The sequence below is a fragment of the Protomyctophum bolini genome (genome assembly GCF_963924005.1).
Source record: "Protomyctophum bolini genome assembly, chromosome: 13".
NCBI lineage: Eukaryota > Metazoa > Chordata > Actinopteri > Myctophiformes > Myctophidae > Protomyctophum > Protomyctophum bolini.
In genome coordinates this window covers 20,775,645-20,793,542 of record NC_137874.1, presented here as the reverse complement: position 1 = coordinate 20,793,542, position 17,898 = coordinate 20,775,645, and the positions used below count along the sequence as shown (strand labels likewise).

The window sequence follows — 17,898 nt, the reverse complement described above, 5'->3', positions numbered from 1 at the left end:
TGGATGACGGACATGTCCTTTGGGGAGTTCTCCATGACGACTGGGTGGTAGATAGGGTCAGAGGTCAGGGGAGCATTGTCATTGACATCCTCCACCTAAGAGAAAGAGAGAGAGTGAAAGAGTGAGTGAAAGAACTGAGAAGAAAGAGAGAGACCGAAATAAAGAGACAGGTATAGGCTGCAAATAATAATAATAATAATTATTATATTATGTTATTATATATGTTTTTAAATATACATCAACAAATCAACATGAACATTTTCATGTTTGTTGAGGCAAAGCTTTTTGCTTTTTGCCTCAACAAACCCTGTTAAATGAGTTAGTCGAGTTAGAAATGAACAGATGCCATCAACAACCACACAATGCGTCAGGATGCGACGCATTGTGAGCCTGTACTGTAGATCGGCAATTCTTGGCTTAGAGGCAGCCTAGAGACGAGGCAGCCAATCATGATAAAGTGTCCACTACGGCCGTTATTAACCTTATGCACACCGCTGCCATCTTGCCAGCAATTAAGGCGCTAACTGGTGCAACTTCCCATTGGCAGCATTCATCGAAACAGAAAAGTCCTATCTAATTGTATTAAACAACGTCAAACTCACCAACATTGCAGGTGTGCAAAAAACTTGAATTATCCTCTTTCTATCTGCAAAGTGTTTGTTTCATAAAAATCCACTGTAGACATGTTATGAGCTCCTTTCTGTCAATAAATTCCTTGCAGGTGATTTTTGAGTGGTGCAACCACTCCTATAGACAGCTATGTGTGTGGCTGTGTCCTTGGGTCCCTGGGTCCGAGCACCAAAATAGCATTATAGCGTTTGTTCACCACCAAGTTTCACTGTTGCACAGCCTAGCCAGGCCAGGAGGGCTTGTACAGTACAGTACAGTACAGTACAGTACAGTACAGTACAGTACAGTACAGTACAGTACAGTACAGTACAGTACAGTACAGTACAGTACAGTACAGAGTTTGGAAGTGCTTGTTGACTATCACTCAACAACACATTGAATTTGCACATAATACAGGAGGCAGCAGGAGGTTTCTTTACTGATAACGAGTGCTTCCAAACTCTGACACTTAGAAAAATAATCATCTGCAAGGAATTTATTGACAGGGAGTTGCTCATAACATCTCTACGGTGGATTTTTGTGAGACAAACCGATACAGCTGCAATGTTGGTGAGTTTGACGTTGTTTAATACCATCAGACTTTTCTGTTTGCATGAATGGGCTGTCAATGGGAAGTTGCACCTAGTTAGCACCTTGCTGACAAGATGACAGCGGTGTGCATAAGGTCAATTGAGGTAGTAGCAAATGTATTGCAGGAGCTTTTCAAGCACCTGGCAAAAAAGAAGAATTAATGCATTTCTTATAAAACTCAATGTCATGCCTGGACTTGTTTTTCAACCAAAAGTGCATTTGTAGTATTTGAGCTGACAAATAATGTTATTTGACACCAACATACAGTACACCCCCATACTGAGTGGGTACATTTCTGAACAGAACTTTTGGGGGGAAAACTGCCTGAGGGAATAAAATGCGTCAACTTTGCATGTTGTGTTGACACTTTAAAAACTTTTGAGAACAAAAAACTGCTAGAGCTTTACTTTATAACTGCATTAAATTGTGTTTTGCTGTTTTTTGTTTGTTTTCTTTTCTTTTCTTAATATACTGGACATCATTGTTAATTTATTTGATTGGAGTTGAACATTGTTTGTGCGCTGTGCAGAGTCTGCCGGGGGGGCTTTATTATAACATGTCATGGTTGATTGCTTGTGTTTTATTGGTTTCATTGTACAGAATTTTACAGAAGAGTCATTAAGAAAAGTGCTATTCAAACGCAGCTGTTATTATTGTTGCGATGTGCAGGGATGAATGAAATGTTTCCCTATCCATTAGAATACAATACAGTGCATTTCTTTGCAGCTAAAGGAAAAACAGAGAATTCCTCTGTGAATGAAATAGCATACTGAGACCTTATACCTACATGGTCTACTTCTCTACTTGTATCAAAATAACCAGAATATTTGGGTCAGTTTAACTCAAACATTTGTCAGTTTCATGCACAAACCCCTACATTGGTGCTAAGCCAAACTGTAAAACAGAAGTTCATCCATTTTCATATAATTCATCTTCACTAATGCGCTCACTTTGAGATGATACCATTTATGTCTACTCTGTGTCTCAGAGGTCGGGTATGGACAGTTCAGAGACGGCCTAGCAGTGACAGGCAGGTTTGGTCATTTATTTTAATTTATAATACAATACAATGAATATATTTCAGACTATTCGGTCCAAAAGAGAGGGATCCCATAATAGAGCAACATCACTCATTTACGGTACAATGTTCTCAGTCCGTTTCTCCACGGTGGCAAAATCCATGGCAGTTTGCCAACAGATATCCCACAGATTCACTCATAATGGGTTTAGTCATTTCAAACAAGATTTCAAACATTATTTAAATTTAAACTTTATTGATGCAAGGACAATGGATTAGATTTCAATGTATTATCTTTCCATTACGAGAAAGGATGCCATTTCTATTAGCCTGGAATCCCTACTATGAAGTAATTGGTAGGCAGGTTTCTGAACTGTCCATAGACCAGTAAGACGCGCAAACGCGGGAAGCGAATGCAGCTCGTACATATTTGGGTTTTGGACGTATAGCTGCTTTGGGGACTCCTTATATGGTTATGGCTGAGTCATGGTGACACAAATCACTCAGCTCCATATATGGGCACAAAAGCGGGACAGACAGACAGACACACAGACACACAGACAGACATGATCTGCTAGGTCTCATAGTAAGTGCTCACTGCATTCGCAATCAATGCGTTCGCAACAACCTATGAGACAGAGCAAGTAGACAGAATTATGGTGCCATTATGAGCATGAGTGAGGACAAAATGATACGAAGATAAGGTTGTAAACGGGTGAAATGCAATGAGTACACAACTGTGAATAAGCTTCACTGTCAATCAGAGGGAGAGTATGGTTAAATTAGCCGAATTAATTTAACCATTCTTCACACTTTAGTTTAAGAATAAACAAAACATTTTGAACCGCGCTTCAATTCACATTAAACTATAAGCATGGCATTAACAACATGAGAAAATTTTGTCCTTGCTTTTTCTACTTTCCTTAGAGTCTTCCTTGAGGATTCAACTGTGACTAAGCTTTTCTGTCGATTACTTTGATGCAGTGTATGGAGCTTGCTTAAATGAGCACAAGGTACATGGGACATTGAGACCTCATAGGTCAAGGACAGTTGGGGCTTTCTTTTTCTCTTTTTGTGTTTTCAATTGATTTTATTGTGTTGTTGTCGAAGTGTCCTTGAGCAAGACTCTGAACCCCTAATTGCTCCCGATGTGCAGGTTGGTGCCTTGCATGGTTTCCTCCGGCATCGGTGTGTGAATGGGTGAATGTAATGCACATCTATGTAAAGCGCCTTGGATAAAGGCACTATATAAATGCACCATTTACCAATAGGATTGGATTGGGGTATAATCAGGGGTCACCAACATGTCCGTACACGGACAAATGTGTCTGTGCCAAAGACTTGGTCTTGTCTGTGGCAAATTTTAGATTTTCTGTTTTACACACCATTAATGTTCTTATTTGATCATAACACCCACTTACTGAATGTCAAGTCTCCAGGTTTTCTTCAGAATATGTATGACAATTATTTACTATGACTCTATGACACATTAGGAGTCCAACTAGTACTATAGTGATTCTCAAATGTTTTATTTGCAAGGACCCCCTTAACTCTGGGAATGTTCAAATGGAACCAAATGGACCCGTCCATTTCGTTCCAATTGAACACTCTCAGTGTGGTAATATTATTGTAAACTCATGTCATGTTGTATGTCCGTGGCAAAGACAATGTCGACCACAAGCCAACATGGCGATGACCCCTGGGTATAATGCACATACAGACATAGCCTACTGTACCTGAATGAAGACTTCAATGGAAGTTGAGAGTGGGATAACTCCTCTGTCTGTGGCATAAATTGTTAGCCAATAAGAGTCTTTGGTCTCACAATCCAGGATGCCTGCAGTGTAAATCACTCCTGTGGGAGCCAAGAGAAACATGTTGTTTTGAATGTAATAGGTGTTTATGTGCCATGTTCATTGCCATTATGTTAACAATAACAATAACATCTGCATTTAGGAGTAAGATGTCCCCCATAATTATGAAAAAGATTCTATACTATGTTTACTGCATATACGGTAAAACTGTAGGCTGCAGTACAGCATATTGTCACTGTCAGTTGGAAACCTTCGAAAACGTCTACTTTTCAGGAAATGTAAATAAAAGATGCAGTGGATCCAATTTGTAGTTATTATTTAGTCACACGTTCTTTATTAATACTTTTTATACTGGTAAAACCCACAGAAACACTGAACCACTTTAACTGTCAATTCCCAATATTGTATAGTGAAAACAGCCGAAGCCCACAAGGTGTTGCACTGCGACAAGTTGTGAGCTTGTAGATCAGCTATTATTGCTAGTGACACTGTTGTACAATGATGTAGGAAACGAACACAAAACAACAACAAAAGTTTAAATATGGAGATACCTATACAAGGTTTCTGGGTGTCTGTCTCATCAGCGATGATATGGTAGTATAATATTATGGTATATGTATATTGTGTGCATGTTAACTAACAGGGGAAAGTCTTCCTTGCAGAAACCTCTGCATTAAGCGCTCGACATAAAGGGAAAAAAAGAAACAAACTAAACCAAAATAAACTTTGGGCTCTGTGACATTCACAGGCATTAGCAGCTGCCGCCACTCCAATCACCGTCAGCCATAATCACAGCTGACCAAACCCCACCTGCTGCCCGTTGCTGAGTGCAGACCAGAGACACTCTGAATGAAGTGCACTGCACAGGAACCTACAGGCACTATACATGCAGGGATATAATGATCTACACACAGTGTAGCTGTAGCAAGCACTCACACATACACAATAATTCTAGCAAGATAGACTTACCCACGTATAGTGTATAGTACTATATGAATACACAGACATTACACACAACGCAGAGTCAGAATATTTCTTAATATGAGGAAGGTGACAGCTGAGGTGACCTAGTGGTACATACTTTGGATGACACTTAAAAATGTATTTCAAAATATTCTCATGTTGAGTGTACATAAACACACACACACACAGTACAAAATCCGCCGTGGCGAGTACAGAATCCGCCGTGGCAGAGACTCGCCACGACCTATTTTTTTACGCCATGGCGTATTCTTCAGAATCCGCCGTGGCGAGTACAAAATCCGCCGTGGCGAGTACAGAATCCGCCATTGTTTATTTTTTTTTTGCGTGCCGTGGTGCAGGTTTTATTGTCCTAGTAATACAATTCTCGGATTTATTTCATCCTCTTCTAGCGTAACGGTTAGCGCTCTCGCCCCTATAGTCAAGGCACTGTGCCGACCCAGGTTCGATTCTTGCAAAAAGCAAAGTTTTTTTTTTTTTAAGTTTTTTTTTTACCCGTACATACAGTGTGTGTGCGTGCGTGCGTATACAGTGTGCGTGCGTGTATGCGTGCGTATACAGTGTGTGTGTGCGTGCGTGCGTGCTTCATCGTATTTATTATTATTACCTGCATATTAATAATAATAATAATAAATACGATGAAGCACGCACGCACACACACACACACACACACACACACACACACACACACACACACACACTGTATATGCACGCATACACGCACGCACACTGTATACGCACGCATCCGCCGTGGCGAGTACAGAATCCGCCATTGTTTATTTTTTTGCGTGCCGTGGTGCAGGTTTTATTGTCCTAGTAGTACAATTCTCGGATTTATTTCATCCTCTTCTAGCGTAACGGTTAGCGCTCTCGCCCCTATAGTCAAGGCACTGTGCCGACCCAGGTTCGATTCTTGCAAAAAGCAAAGTTTTTTTTTTTTTTAAGTTTTTTTTTTACCCGTACATACAGTGTGTGTGCGTGCGTGCGTATACAGTGTGCGTGCGTGTATGCGTGCGTATACAGTGTGTGTGTGCGTGCGTGCGTGCGTGCGTGCTTCATCGTATTTATTATTATTACCTGCATATTAATAATAATAATAATAATAATAAATACGATGAAGCATGCACGCACACACACACACACACACACACACACACACACACACTGTATACGCACGCATACACGCACGCACACTGTATACGCACGCATCCGCCGTGGCGAGTACAGAATCCGCCATTGTTTATTTTTTTTTTGCGTGCCGTGGTGCAGGTTTTATTGTCCTAGTAGTACAATTCTCGGATTTATTTCATCCTCTTCTAGCGTAACGGTTAGCGCTCTCGCCCCTATAGTCAAGGCACTGTGCCGACCCAGGTTCGATTCTTGCAAAAAGCAAAGTTTTTTTTTTTTTTAAGTTTTTTTTTTACCCGTACATACAGTGTGTTCGTGCGTGCGTATACAGTGTGCGTGCGTGTATGCGTGCGTATACAGTGTGTGTGTGCGTGCGTGCGTGCGTGCTTCATCGTATTTATTATTATTACCTGCATATTAATAATAATAATAATAATAATAAATACGATGAAGCACGCACGCACACACACACACACACACACACACTGTATACGCACGCATACACGCACGCACACTGTATACGCACGCACGCACACACACTGTATGTACGGGTAAAAAAAAAACTTAAAGAAAAAAAAAAATTGCTTTTTGCAAGAATCGAACCTGGGTCGGCACAGTGCCTTGACTATAGAGGCGAGAGCGCTAACCGTTACGCTAGAAGAGGATGAAATAAATCCGAGAATTGTATTACTAGGACAATAAAACCTGCACCACGGCACGCAAAAAAAAAAAAAACAATGGCGGATTCTGTACTCGCCACGGCGGATTTTGTACTCGCCACGGCGGATTCTGAAGAATACGCCATGGCGTAAAAAAATAGGTCGTGGCGAGTCGCTGCCACGGCGGATTCTGTACTCGCCACGGCGGATTTTGTACTCGCCACGGCGGATTCTGAAGAATACGCCATGGCGTAAAAAAATAGGTCGTGGCGAGTCGCTACCGCCACGAATTGATCTCGCTGTCTCTCCCCCCCCCCCCCCCCCCCACACACACACACACACACACACACACACACACACACACACACACACACACACACACACACACACACACACACACACACACACACACACACACACACACAATTCGTTTTTGGGATTGTTACGGTCAAGGCCATTTTTACGCACTGTTACGGTCACTGGGGGGATGCGAACATGTCTCATTTCAAGTGGCACATATAGCAATAAAACAACATATTTTTTATAATCAAAAAGTGTGCAAAACATCCTAGTATGAGATGAAACAAATGTAGAACTGCACCAAACAAATGTTGGATAGATGCACACCTCTCTTGCACAGTGCAATCTTCCTCAGTGTCAAGTTCAAACTTTTGGAATATTTAAATTTTGCATTTCAGGCTTTTAGCTGATATGCTTATCCAAGGTGATTTATAATGAGTTAGCTGATAACATGATTCACTCTAACCTCTGAGGAATCATTCAATCCCCACCAGGTTGTGCCTGGGTCTGATGATTCCTAAACCATCTTTGAAGGCTACATTTCATAGATGATTGCTGATAAATCTAATACTAGGCGGCTGTTTCTATATGATATGTTGTCACCGTACTGGTCTTTGACATTCAGAAAGAACAGCAAGTTAATCTAATTTTGAGTAAAAGCACTGCTAAATAATAGTGGTTAATATACGTGCGGGTAAGTCTATAAAAGTGTTGATTAACACTTAGGGGATTGCTTGGACAGTGAGAGAAAGACCCTGATTCCCTGTTCACTGCACAGTGCCACGATCGCCCCTCCACTTTACTGAGGATCACTCAGCCAGGACCACCACGCATCAGAATGGCATGTACACAATCAGCAGGAGTGTTGGCACGTGTGTGAGTGTATGTGCTTTTGCATCAGCTAGCATCTGTTGCTAGTCTTGTCATGTCTCCCACAGCAATTGCATGGCAAAGGCTTAGGTGGTAGTGGTACCGCATCACCAATAGGTGTGTGTGTGTGTGTGTGTGTGTGTGTGTGTGTGTGTGTGCGTGTGTGCGTGTGTGTGTGTGTGTGTGTGTGTGTGTGTGTGTGTGTGTGTGTGTGTGTGCGTGCATGCGTGCGTGCATGCGTGTGACTCAGAGCTTCCAGAGTGCATAGTAAAGTGTTAGCTTGTATTGCTGTCGTCCTTGACCATGTCCTTTTCAAAGCTCATCTCATCTCTATCAGACGATTCGACAGAGGTGGTAGGACGGGTAAAATGAGAGTTGCCTGTTTCAAAACCTCTATCGAACCGACAGGTGCTATTCTGCGACTTCAATATAAATCCAACTTGACAGCTTCCATTCGCATCAATGCACTTCAGAGAACGAACATAAACTTGGAAATGATGTGGACCTCTGAATCCACACAGAAACGGAGTGGCTCCACCCCGTTATAGATGGCTAGACTTAGGGATGTCCCGATCATGTAATTTTGAGCATCTGCCAATACCGATTTTTCCCGATCCGATATTTATATTTATAGAACACGTTTATGCCATATCACAATAGTACAATATCCCAAATCACAGACAATATCCAGTCTAATATCATGATATGGATATAATATTGATACTAGGGATGGATGTCCCAATCACGTTTATTGGCTCCCGATCCGATTCCGATTATTTAACCCTAACCCAAAATGACGTGATCGCCCCCGATGTCCGATCACCCGATCCGATCGGGACATCCCTAGCTAGTCTCTGACGGATAAAAAGGTTGAACATCATGACACGTTATTTTTCTCTACCACTCTGGTGTTTGCATCCACCATGTCCAGTACCTAATGAAGTTGATTTCTAGGATGCCGTTTCAGCAGCTGCACCAGATCATTAACACCATTAATCAAGCAATCAATTTCATGGTAATTGGAGGGGAAAAAAAACAAACATACACTTCTCTGTATTTTGGGATAGGAATGTAGAGGTCTGTTTGTTATGCCAAAAGAAAATAATATATTCGTTTTTAAGAGTGTATCTGTGTACTTAAGGAATGCTTCATCCTGACTGTGACAAAGAAATCCTGCCACCAGCTTGCCTAGTCCCTGCACAGTAAAATATGCAGTGTTCATCTAACTCAAACGGACCCTCACATGGTCCTTTTTTACACTCACTAAGTTATATCAACACTCTGGATTTTAGTGTGTAATAAAGGAACACTGGTTTCTCTGACAGCAGCCCAATGAGATATTGCTGGGATTGCTTTAACCTCCATACGCAATGACAAGAATACCAATTTCTGTTCAAGTGCCGGAGAGCTAAGTACTTAAACCCGAGAAGCTCCTGTTTCTACTATGATAGATATTGCCTGTGTTTTCCTTCCACCCACGGATGAATCATTGAAACATCTAAATGTTTAAATGTACAGCAGGAAGGAACCATGATACTAGGATACAGGACAAGTACTCAACCCCCATGCAGTCCCCACGGCTATCCTGGTGTCCCCCCCTGACCCCCTTCTATCCTCCCTCCATCCCCACTGGTGTCCCCCCCTGACCCCCTTCTAGCCTCCCTCCATCCCCACTGGTGTCCCCCCCTGACCCCCTTCTATCCTCCCTCCATCCCCACTGGTGTCCCCCCCTGACCCCCTTCTATCCTCCCTCCATCCCCACTGGTGTCCCCCCCTGACCCCCTTCTATCCTCCCTCCATCCCCACTGGTGTCCCCCCCTGACCCCCTTCTATCCTCCCTCCATCCCCACTGGTGTGTCCCCCTGACCCCCTTCTATCCTCCCTCCATCCCCACGGCTATCCTGGTGTGTGTCCCTTCCCCTTCTGGTGTCTGACCTGATATGAACACTTGAACTCTCTGCACTTTATATTTATTCACGATTCATTGCACTTGTTGTTTTTGCACTGTTTTGTCCTGTTTTGCACTTGTCCTAATGTTGTAACTGCATGCTGTGCACCAAACCAAATTCCTAACATGTTTACATGTCATGGCAATAAAGGCTTCTGATTCTGATTCAAGTGAAAGTTGCTCAGTCAAATTAAAGTATATATTTTTTGGTTAAAGTACTTGCGTTTAAAAAACACTTGTTCTTATCAAATATCAATGCATTGCTGTATTAAAAGTTCCCTTCATAGAAATGTAGTGGAGTCCAAATATGCTAATCAAAAACAGTTTTACTTAAGTTAAGTACATTACTAAAGTGAATGCACTTCCTTACTGTCCATGAAGTTCTTATACTGTAAAAAGTATAAGAAGAAGAAAGCTAAGTTTGTTGGTTACAAAGTCCCAAGGCATACCTTGTCTCACAGCACACCATTTAAGAACCACTGCCAAAAGCTCCCCCAACTGCACCGTCTTTGCCTTTTCGCTTCATTTCCTGTCTTGCCCTCTCCCTTCTCTGTTCTGCTCTAGCAAGTGGTCTGATTTCCCCTGGAAAATCCACACTTAACGGTTGTCTCTCTGGATCTCATGCTGTCTATGTGGGTTTCACTCTGAGGTGAGTAGTAGTAGCAGAACAGTTAGAGAGGACCTCTGATAGCTGTCTAGGAATCACATCTCCGTCGCTCACAGTCTTTCTCACTTGCACAATGTCTCAGCTCAATGCAATTCGACCATAATATTGGCATCACTGTAAAAATAAAATGAATGTTTTTTAAGGCATTTCTGTTTCACTTTATATGGGGCAGTGAAGACACTGAAGAGAGACAGAATATAGATATAGCGAGGAGGAGACGACATGCAACACTGCTCTGTGTCCATGGCAGGACATTGCAGTTACTGACAGTGGTGAGTCAGTGCATTAGCCATTTAAGCCCTACTTCGTCATACGACAAATTGCAAAAAGCGTGTTGCATTTATACTCATTGGCATTGTAGATTTAGTTGTTTAAAATAGGAAATGGACTATTTTTGATAGTATTTATGGACGCCATGGGTTGAAAGAGGTTAACTGCCTGAGGTTAATGACCGGTTAAAGTTAACTAAAAATGTATTCACAACATTTTACAGAATGACAATACAGCCAGTTACTGTACCTCAAAACAATACAGAATTAATATGATTGGGCTATACTGTAGATGCGTTATTATAATGCTGTTTTAAATCTCCATTAATAATAATAATGTCTGTCTTTGTGACTACCACCCACCCCCCTTTATCTCTCTCAACCACTATCAATACTAATTAACCTAGTTGAAAGTCAGTCAGTCCAGGCCACCATAATAAATCAGTACAATAGATACAGAGTTAAATCATTTGGGGCAACCCCATAGCCGTAGTGGTAAGGGCACATACCATAGATAGATGTAATAATGCTCTAATGCCTGACAGTGAGTCCCTGGTTAGATTACCGGACCGGCCAAACTATTTGCAGTTTGTCTCTCCCCTTCCCTGTCTCTCACTGACCTATTCGAAATAAATAAAAATCTAATGAAATTACTAGGCTGTGTGACAAGCCTATTAAAGCCTAATATTTTTAACCGTGCTATCAAACTATGTTTTAGGCAACGCTGTCTCACTTCCAAAAGGCATATTTTGAACATGTAACTTGAGGGGGGAGGGGGGGGGGGATCATAACACAGACGCCGCTGAGTCAGCTCAAGCGGACTGAGCAACGTTCGGCACGGCAGCTCGCTCGCCTAAGCTTGCTTGGCTCAAGTCGGCTTGCATAAGGCACGCTTTAACCGTTTTTGTCAGAATGTGCCTTATTTGCCCACCCCTCCCATTCAAGGCACGTGTTTGGTTTGGTCACTAAGTCACAATAATGCCTTTTGGGGAGTGAGTCACTGTTTAGGTTAGGGTATCCTATTGATTTTACACGTTTCTGCAGATGAGAAGAATAACCTAAAACCAACGTTTTGTCCTATTTTCTAAAAAGGACTTTCAATCAGTTTATCCCTAACTGAGTTTGTGAGTCAACGCCCATTCATTGCCTCTTCAATACATCATCCTGACAGACAGTTCTGGAGACAAAAGCTCCAAAGCTACTTTATTTAACTTTTTGTCCTGGGTCAGCAGCAGCTTTTAAATCCCTAAGATTCTTCAATACTTTGCAGCTGAATGGCAGGTGGGAAGCCTTGATCAATGTTATGCAAGCAGGACCGGATCACTTACACAGGACAGCCTGGGCCCAGACTCTAACCTTGTACTGTGTAGATTACATGATGCCCTCATTACATTAATGATGTCCCAGAAAACTGAACCCACGTGAGACCTCCACCAACACACAGTGCAACTCTGACACCTCTACCCTCAACACATTGTCTCGTCCCTCAGAAACATGGACGTAGACAAGGACAACAAACACAGACAGACAAACTATACTGTAGATACAAACATGAACACAGACAGACATGGACAAACGATAGACATAGACATGGACAGACAGACATAGACTATACCGACGTGAACACAGACATGCACTGTGTTCACACATCCTTGCATGCACGTAAGTACACATGCGCACACGCACGCACGCACGCACTAACGCACACACACACACACACACACACACACACACACACACACACACACACACTAATGCCAACAGAGTGCCACTGCTTCGCCTGTTGTTTGTGTCAAAATATTCTGTTGTATTTTGGTGGTTTCTTTTTCTTTTTGATGGGTGAAAGTGTAAACAGAGTATGACAGAGAAAGAATTGGTGCCCAAGGACAAAATGAGATTGCACAAAACACAAAACAAGTAGGCTCCTAATAAACTGAGTCATGCATGAGGGGGGGGGGGGGGGGGGGGGGGGGGCTAGATTATTAGTTCAGATTGCTTGTTGTCTGGAGTGGTTAACAATAAATTTAAGCTTTGATTTTCACATCATGATACAAGGGAAGTATTGGATTTTCACTTCACGTAAACAGCCACCGAATTGATCTTGTGTCGCACCTGTTTCTTCGTCGATGGTGAAAGTGCCCAGCCCGCTGCCTCCTCTGACAGAGTACTTCAATGAGCCATCCCTTCCTTTGTCTTCATCATTAGCGCTGACCGCCAGTACGCTGGTGCCCACTCGAGAGTTCTCCTTCACAGAGCTTCTGACAGCAAAGTAAGAAAAGTATGGCGCATACAGGTTTTCATTGACATCCACCACCTGTGGAGACATTGTGAATCACTTAATTGTTTTTGAAACAAGGGGAAAAGAAACAATGCAAAGAGTCGTGTTGTGCCACCATATGGACAGACAATAATGTGTTTACAGTGTGTATTTAGGCAAGGTGTGTGTGTGTGTGTGTGTGTGTGTGTGTGTGTGTGTGTGTGTGTGTGTGTGTGTGCGCGCGTGTGCGTGCGTGCGTGCATTACTCACCTCCACCTCGAGATATGTTTGAGAGCTGAGACTGGGAACTCCTCTGTCTTCAGCCAGTAAAGTTAAGTTGTAGAACTGCTGTTTCTCATAGTCCAGCTCTCTCCCAATCCTCAACACCCCACTCACTGAGTCCACCTGTACAATGCAATGCAATACAATGGTTACTTATGGTTACTTATGTACACAGAATTAAATTGAATTGAAAATGCTCTCCACACAATAAATTGCAGTGGTTCCCAGATGGTGTGCCGTGAGACAACTCCAGGTGTGCCTTGGGATTTTGTGACAACCACACATTATCAATGCAATATATAAAACTACCGGTATGCAAAATGTTATAAATTATCTTTTCATTAATTATATATATTTATTACATAATGTGCCCTCATTTTCCAATAGAGAGGCAAATACCATACCCTAGAAATATATTTTAACCACTTTGAAAGCCACTGCAGTAGTACAATGCATGCTGCAATGATTACAATTCCCCATTTCACTGTCAATGCAGGTAAACAACACATGATGCAACATTGAAACAGACAGTAGCAACTGAATGTTCATCTATCACCCACCTCAAAAGTGCCATTGAAGTCATTCACCAAAAAGTATTGGACCTGCCCTCCGGGACCCAGGTCTGAATCCTGGGCGTCCACCCGGGTGATCACAGCTCCTGGTGGGAGATCCTCCAGCACTCTGATGTTGTAGCTGCTGGGGATGAAAGTCGGGGTGCAGTCATTGATGTCACTCACGGTGATAGTCAGAGTAGTCACAGAGGACCTTTGTGTGCCTCTTTCTGCCTTGTCCCTAGCCTCAACCTTTAAGCTGAATGTCGGGACGGCCTCCCTGTCCAGCAGGCTGGCCACAAACAGGCCTCCGGTCTCTCTGTCTATGCCAAATTGAGGAACGCTAGTCAGCAGCGTGTAGGACAGCTGTCCATTCTGACCCGCGTCTTGGTCAAACGCGGCCACAGCCATCACCTCCGTGCCGACGGGGGTATTCTCTGCGACAACGGCAGAGTAGCCCTCCTGAGAGAATCGGGGATCGTTGTCGTTGGCATCCTTGATCATCACAGTTAACAGCCTCCAGTTGGACATCTGTGGGATGCCCTGATCATAGATGGTGATATTGAGGAAGTAACTGTCCGTTCTCTCGTGGTCCAGCGGCTGCAGCAAGCTTATCAAGCCAGTCTCCATGTCGATATTGAAGCTGTTTTCATTGTTACCGTCAGATATGGAGTAGAGAACACATGCACTGAAGCCTGTGTCACTGTCTCGTGCCTTCACCTGAATCACACTCGCACCTGAAGTGAGGTCTTCCCCCACAAGAATACTGCTAGGCAAGGCTTCAAACTGCGGGGGCTGTTTGTTTGCAGAGAAGGTGTCAGTGTAGCTGTAGCCCTCATTCACTGTATCCTTGGCCATAGCAGAGGCCTTCGCAAGCATCTTTTCTGCTAAAAGTTCAGCCACCATCGTTTCCTTACAACTGAATCCTCTGGGTGGCATTCTACCCCTCGCAACAGACACATTGACAAATGTGGGTTCAGACATGATCTCTCCATCTGATGCCACTACTTTCAGGTTGAACATACCACTTTTTAGATTAACCGCGGCTAGAGACCGCTTCAGTGTCAATGCCCCAGTGTCAGAGTTTAAGTTGAAGTAATCCAGTTCGTTCCCTGACTGTATCATATAATTGACCATTCCCAGCTCATCTATGTCTACTGCTGACAGGGTGAGGATAGTTTTGCCAATAGGGAAATCTCTGGCTATCATTCCTCGGCAAGACACCTTCTCAAAAAGTGGCTGGTTGTCGTTGACATTCAGCAGGCGAATTGTGACATTAACTTCACTCTCCCTTCTGTATGGCGAGCCCCAATCAGAGGCCCGCACAGTGAATGTGTAGATATCCACAGAGGACTCATAGTCTAGCTCTTTAATGGTCCTCACCTCTCCTGTGTCCTGGTCAATGTTGAATGGCAAAGACTGCGGACCAGTGATTGTGTGGGTTACACGCCCATTGTCTCCTTTGTCATTATCCACAGCAGACACCACAAGAATGATGGTGCCCAGTGACAAACCTTCGTTGACAACTATGTCATATAAAGACCTGGCGAATGCTGGGGGGTTATCGTTGGCATCCTCTATGGTGATTCTGACCTTTGTTTGTAGCTGACTGACAACATCAACCACCTCCATTTCCACAACCTCCTGTGATATTGTTGTCAGCCATCTTTTGGTCATAATAACACCGGTCAAAGGGTTAATATCAAAGTAGCTCGGATCTGAGGGAACGCTGATGCTGTAATTGACTCTGAGAGGCTCAGGGGAAATTTTCACCAATTCTGCAATGGTGCCTGGTGGTGCTATTTCACTCAGCTTGGATTCATAAACATCTTTTTCGAATCGCACCAGCACAGGCTCAGGGATTTTCACCAATAATTGAACAACCTCTACATTGGAATATTTTGGAGGCTTCCCCCGATCTTTAGCCTGAAGCGTTAAGTTACAACTGTTGGGGAACTTATCCACAGATTCAGACGTTTTAATGCTGTACTCATTACTTCCAGGCAATCTGTCAACCACAAACTGTTCCAATGGGTCACCCTCAATGATAGCCACCCACTCTATATCCCCAGATACACCCTCGTCCCTGTCCTCCACAGTCACCACTGCATAGGTGGGATCCTTGTCCGACCATGATGGCATGGTGGCGTTTGTACGGAGAACAGGAGGGAACATGTTGACCTGCTCAAAAATGAGAAGCAGTTTAGCGGTGCTGCTGATGCCAATGTTGTTCCCATAGAGTTTCATCCCTCTGTCGACCACCTGCACCTCATATTCAAACATGTCTTGTTTTTCCATTCTGGGTTGACCAGCCAGGGTGATCACGCCGCTGGTAGGATGGACAGCGAAGAGCTCCACTCTGTTTTTGAAGAAGTAGTAGAACTGTCCGTTAGAGCCTACATCTGCATCCGTAGCTGTTACACGTCCGATGCTGGACCCCAGAGGTGCACTCTCAGGGATAATGAAGGAATAGGAGGTGGGGGAGAACAGAGGACGGAGATCGTTGGTATCCAGGACTTTGATGAAGATAGAGGCCAATGCCTCTAGGCCTCCTTGGGCAGATGCCTTCACAGTCAGTGTGTAGTTATCCTGGACTTCTCGGTTCAAGATAGCCCCACTGGCGCCACTGGTGCGTATTCGGAGGAAACAAAAGTCTCCCATTACAAGCTCCTCAGCCTGGAAGATTCCCTCATTGTCTCCAGACTCAATGGAATATCGAATGTCTAAAGAGCGAGGTGGCCCAATAGTGATGCCCATCTTTACCTCGCTCCTGGCGTAGGTCCTACCTGCAGAGTTCTCAAAGATGGAAGCATTATACTCAGGCCGTGTGAAGAGGAGGAGGCCGGGTATGGCTCTGGGCTCTTGTAAGAACTGGGCTTGGATTGGGAGGAAGGACAGCATGAAGCAGAGGAGTAGAAGCAGCATGATGTCCTGTGAATTATCCCTCATCACCATTCCATGATTGAGTCACCTTAAGGTTAGAATGAATAAAGAGCACTGTATTCACTGACTGGAATAGATCTCATGTTATTAGAACACATTCTTAAACACTGTATTATGCACCGCAAGCACTGTGCGTATAAGTATACGACTCTCTTTCAATGAGAAGACAAGACACAAATTATATATATATTTTTTGGCAATGTAATACAGAAGCCCATTTCAACATGATGAAAGAGAGAGATGCTGTAAGACATGAGAAACTTTATCGAAATAATAATATCTGAAAAAATGACTGTACTGTATCTCAATATAATGAGAACCTTTCTCATAATATTAATGACTTACATACTTATTGCCCTACAATTTGGAGATATAGCCGTCATTATTTTCATAATAATACTAAGTCTGATTTGATTAGATGTTGGAAAAAGAAATACGAGCAAACACAAACACTTACTTAAACTCAGCATAATGCATAATAAAACACCTGTTTCCAATGTGGTTGTGCAACATAAAATAAAAATAGATATACATTACATAACATGCAGCATGTAACATGAACTACAACATCATTACAAGTCATCATGTTCAGGTATACTTGGGCATATATAGTGCAGCTACAAAGCTAAATAAGCATTATTTCGATAACGTTCCTCCTTATAAATACGTCCTCTATGGTAGACAATGTTAATTACTTATTTTTTCCCCATCACATTGGTGTAAATTTGGGATTCTAGCAGCTGCCATAGTGAGAAAATAGTAGAGTAGAGTAGAGTTGACCATGAAGTAAAAATAACCACTTTCACTTCATAGACTAAAAAAATGATTGTAGATGGGAAATTGGTCCAAAACCATATTTTCCTGTGCAACAATGACAAAAATGATTAGCCTAAAGTTACTTAAAACTTCTGATTATTTGTAATTATAAAATAATATTACAACTTTAATCTGTAAATTACAGCCTATATCTGCCAAAGCAAACACGTTTTTTTTCTTTTACACAGGTAATAA

General features: G+C 42.8%; 1 protein-coding gene across 1 annotated transcript in view; it reads right to left on the bottom strand.

Annotated features, from left to right (window-relative positions):
• fat3b (FAT atypical cadherin 3b) overlaps positions 1-16,899 on the bottom strand; it is a gene marked incomplete at both ends in the record, with an annotated part of 105,817 nt that extends 88,918 nt beyond the window's left edge. The window contains 5 exons of the mRNA XM_080781087.1: positions 1-95; positions 3,955-4,073; positions 12,967-13,168; positions 13,382-13,516; positions 13,954-16,899. The exon at positions 1-95 is cut by the window's left edge and continues 104 nt beyond it. Of these exons, the coding sequence (XP_080637213.1) occupies positions 1-95; positions 3,955-4,073; positions 12,967-13,168; positions 13,382-13,516; positions 13,954-16,899 (3,497 nt within the window). The remainder of the gene's footprint in view (positions 96-3,954; positions 4,074-12,966; positions 13,169-13,381; positions 13,517-13,953) is intronic.
• Between the last annotated feature and the right edge of the window lie 999 nt (positions 16,900-17,898).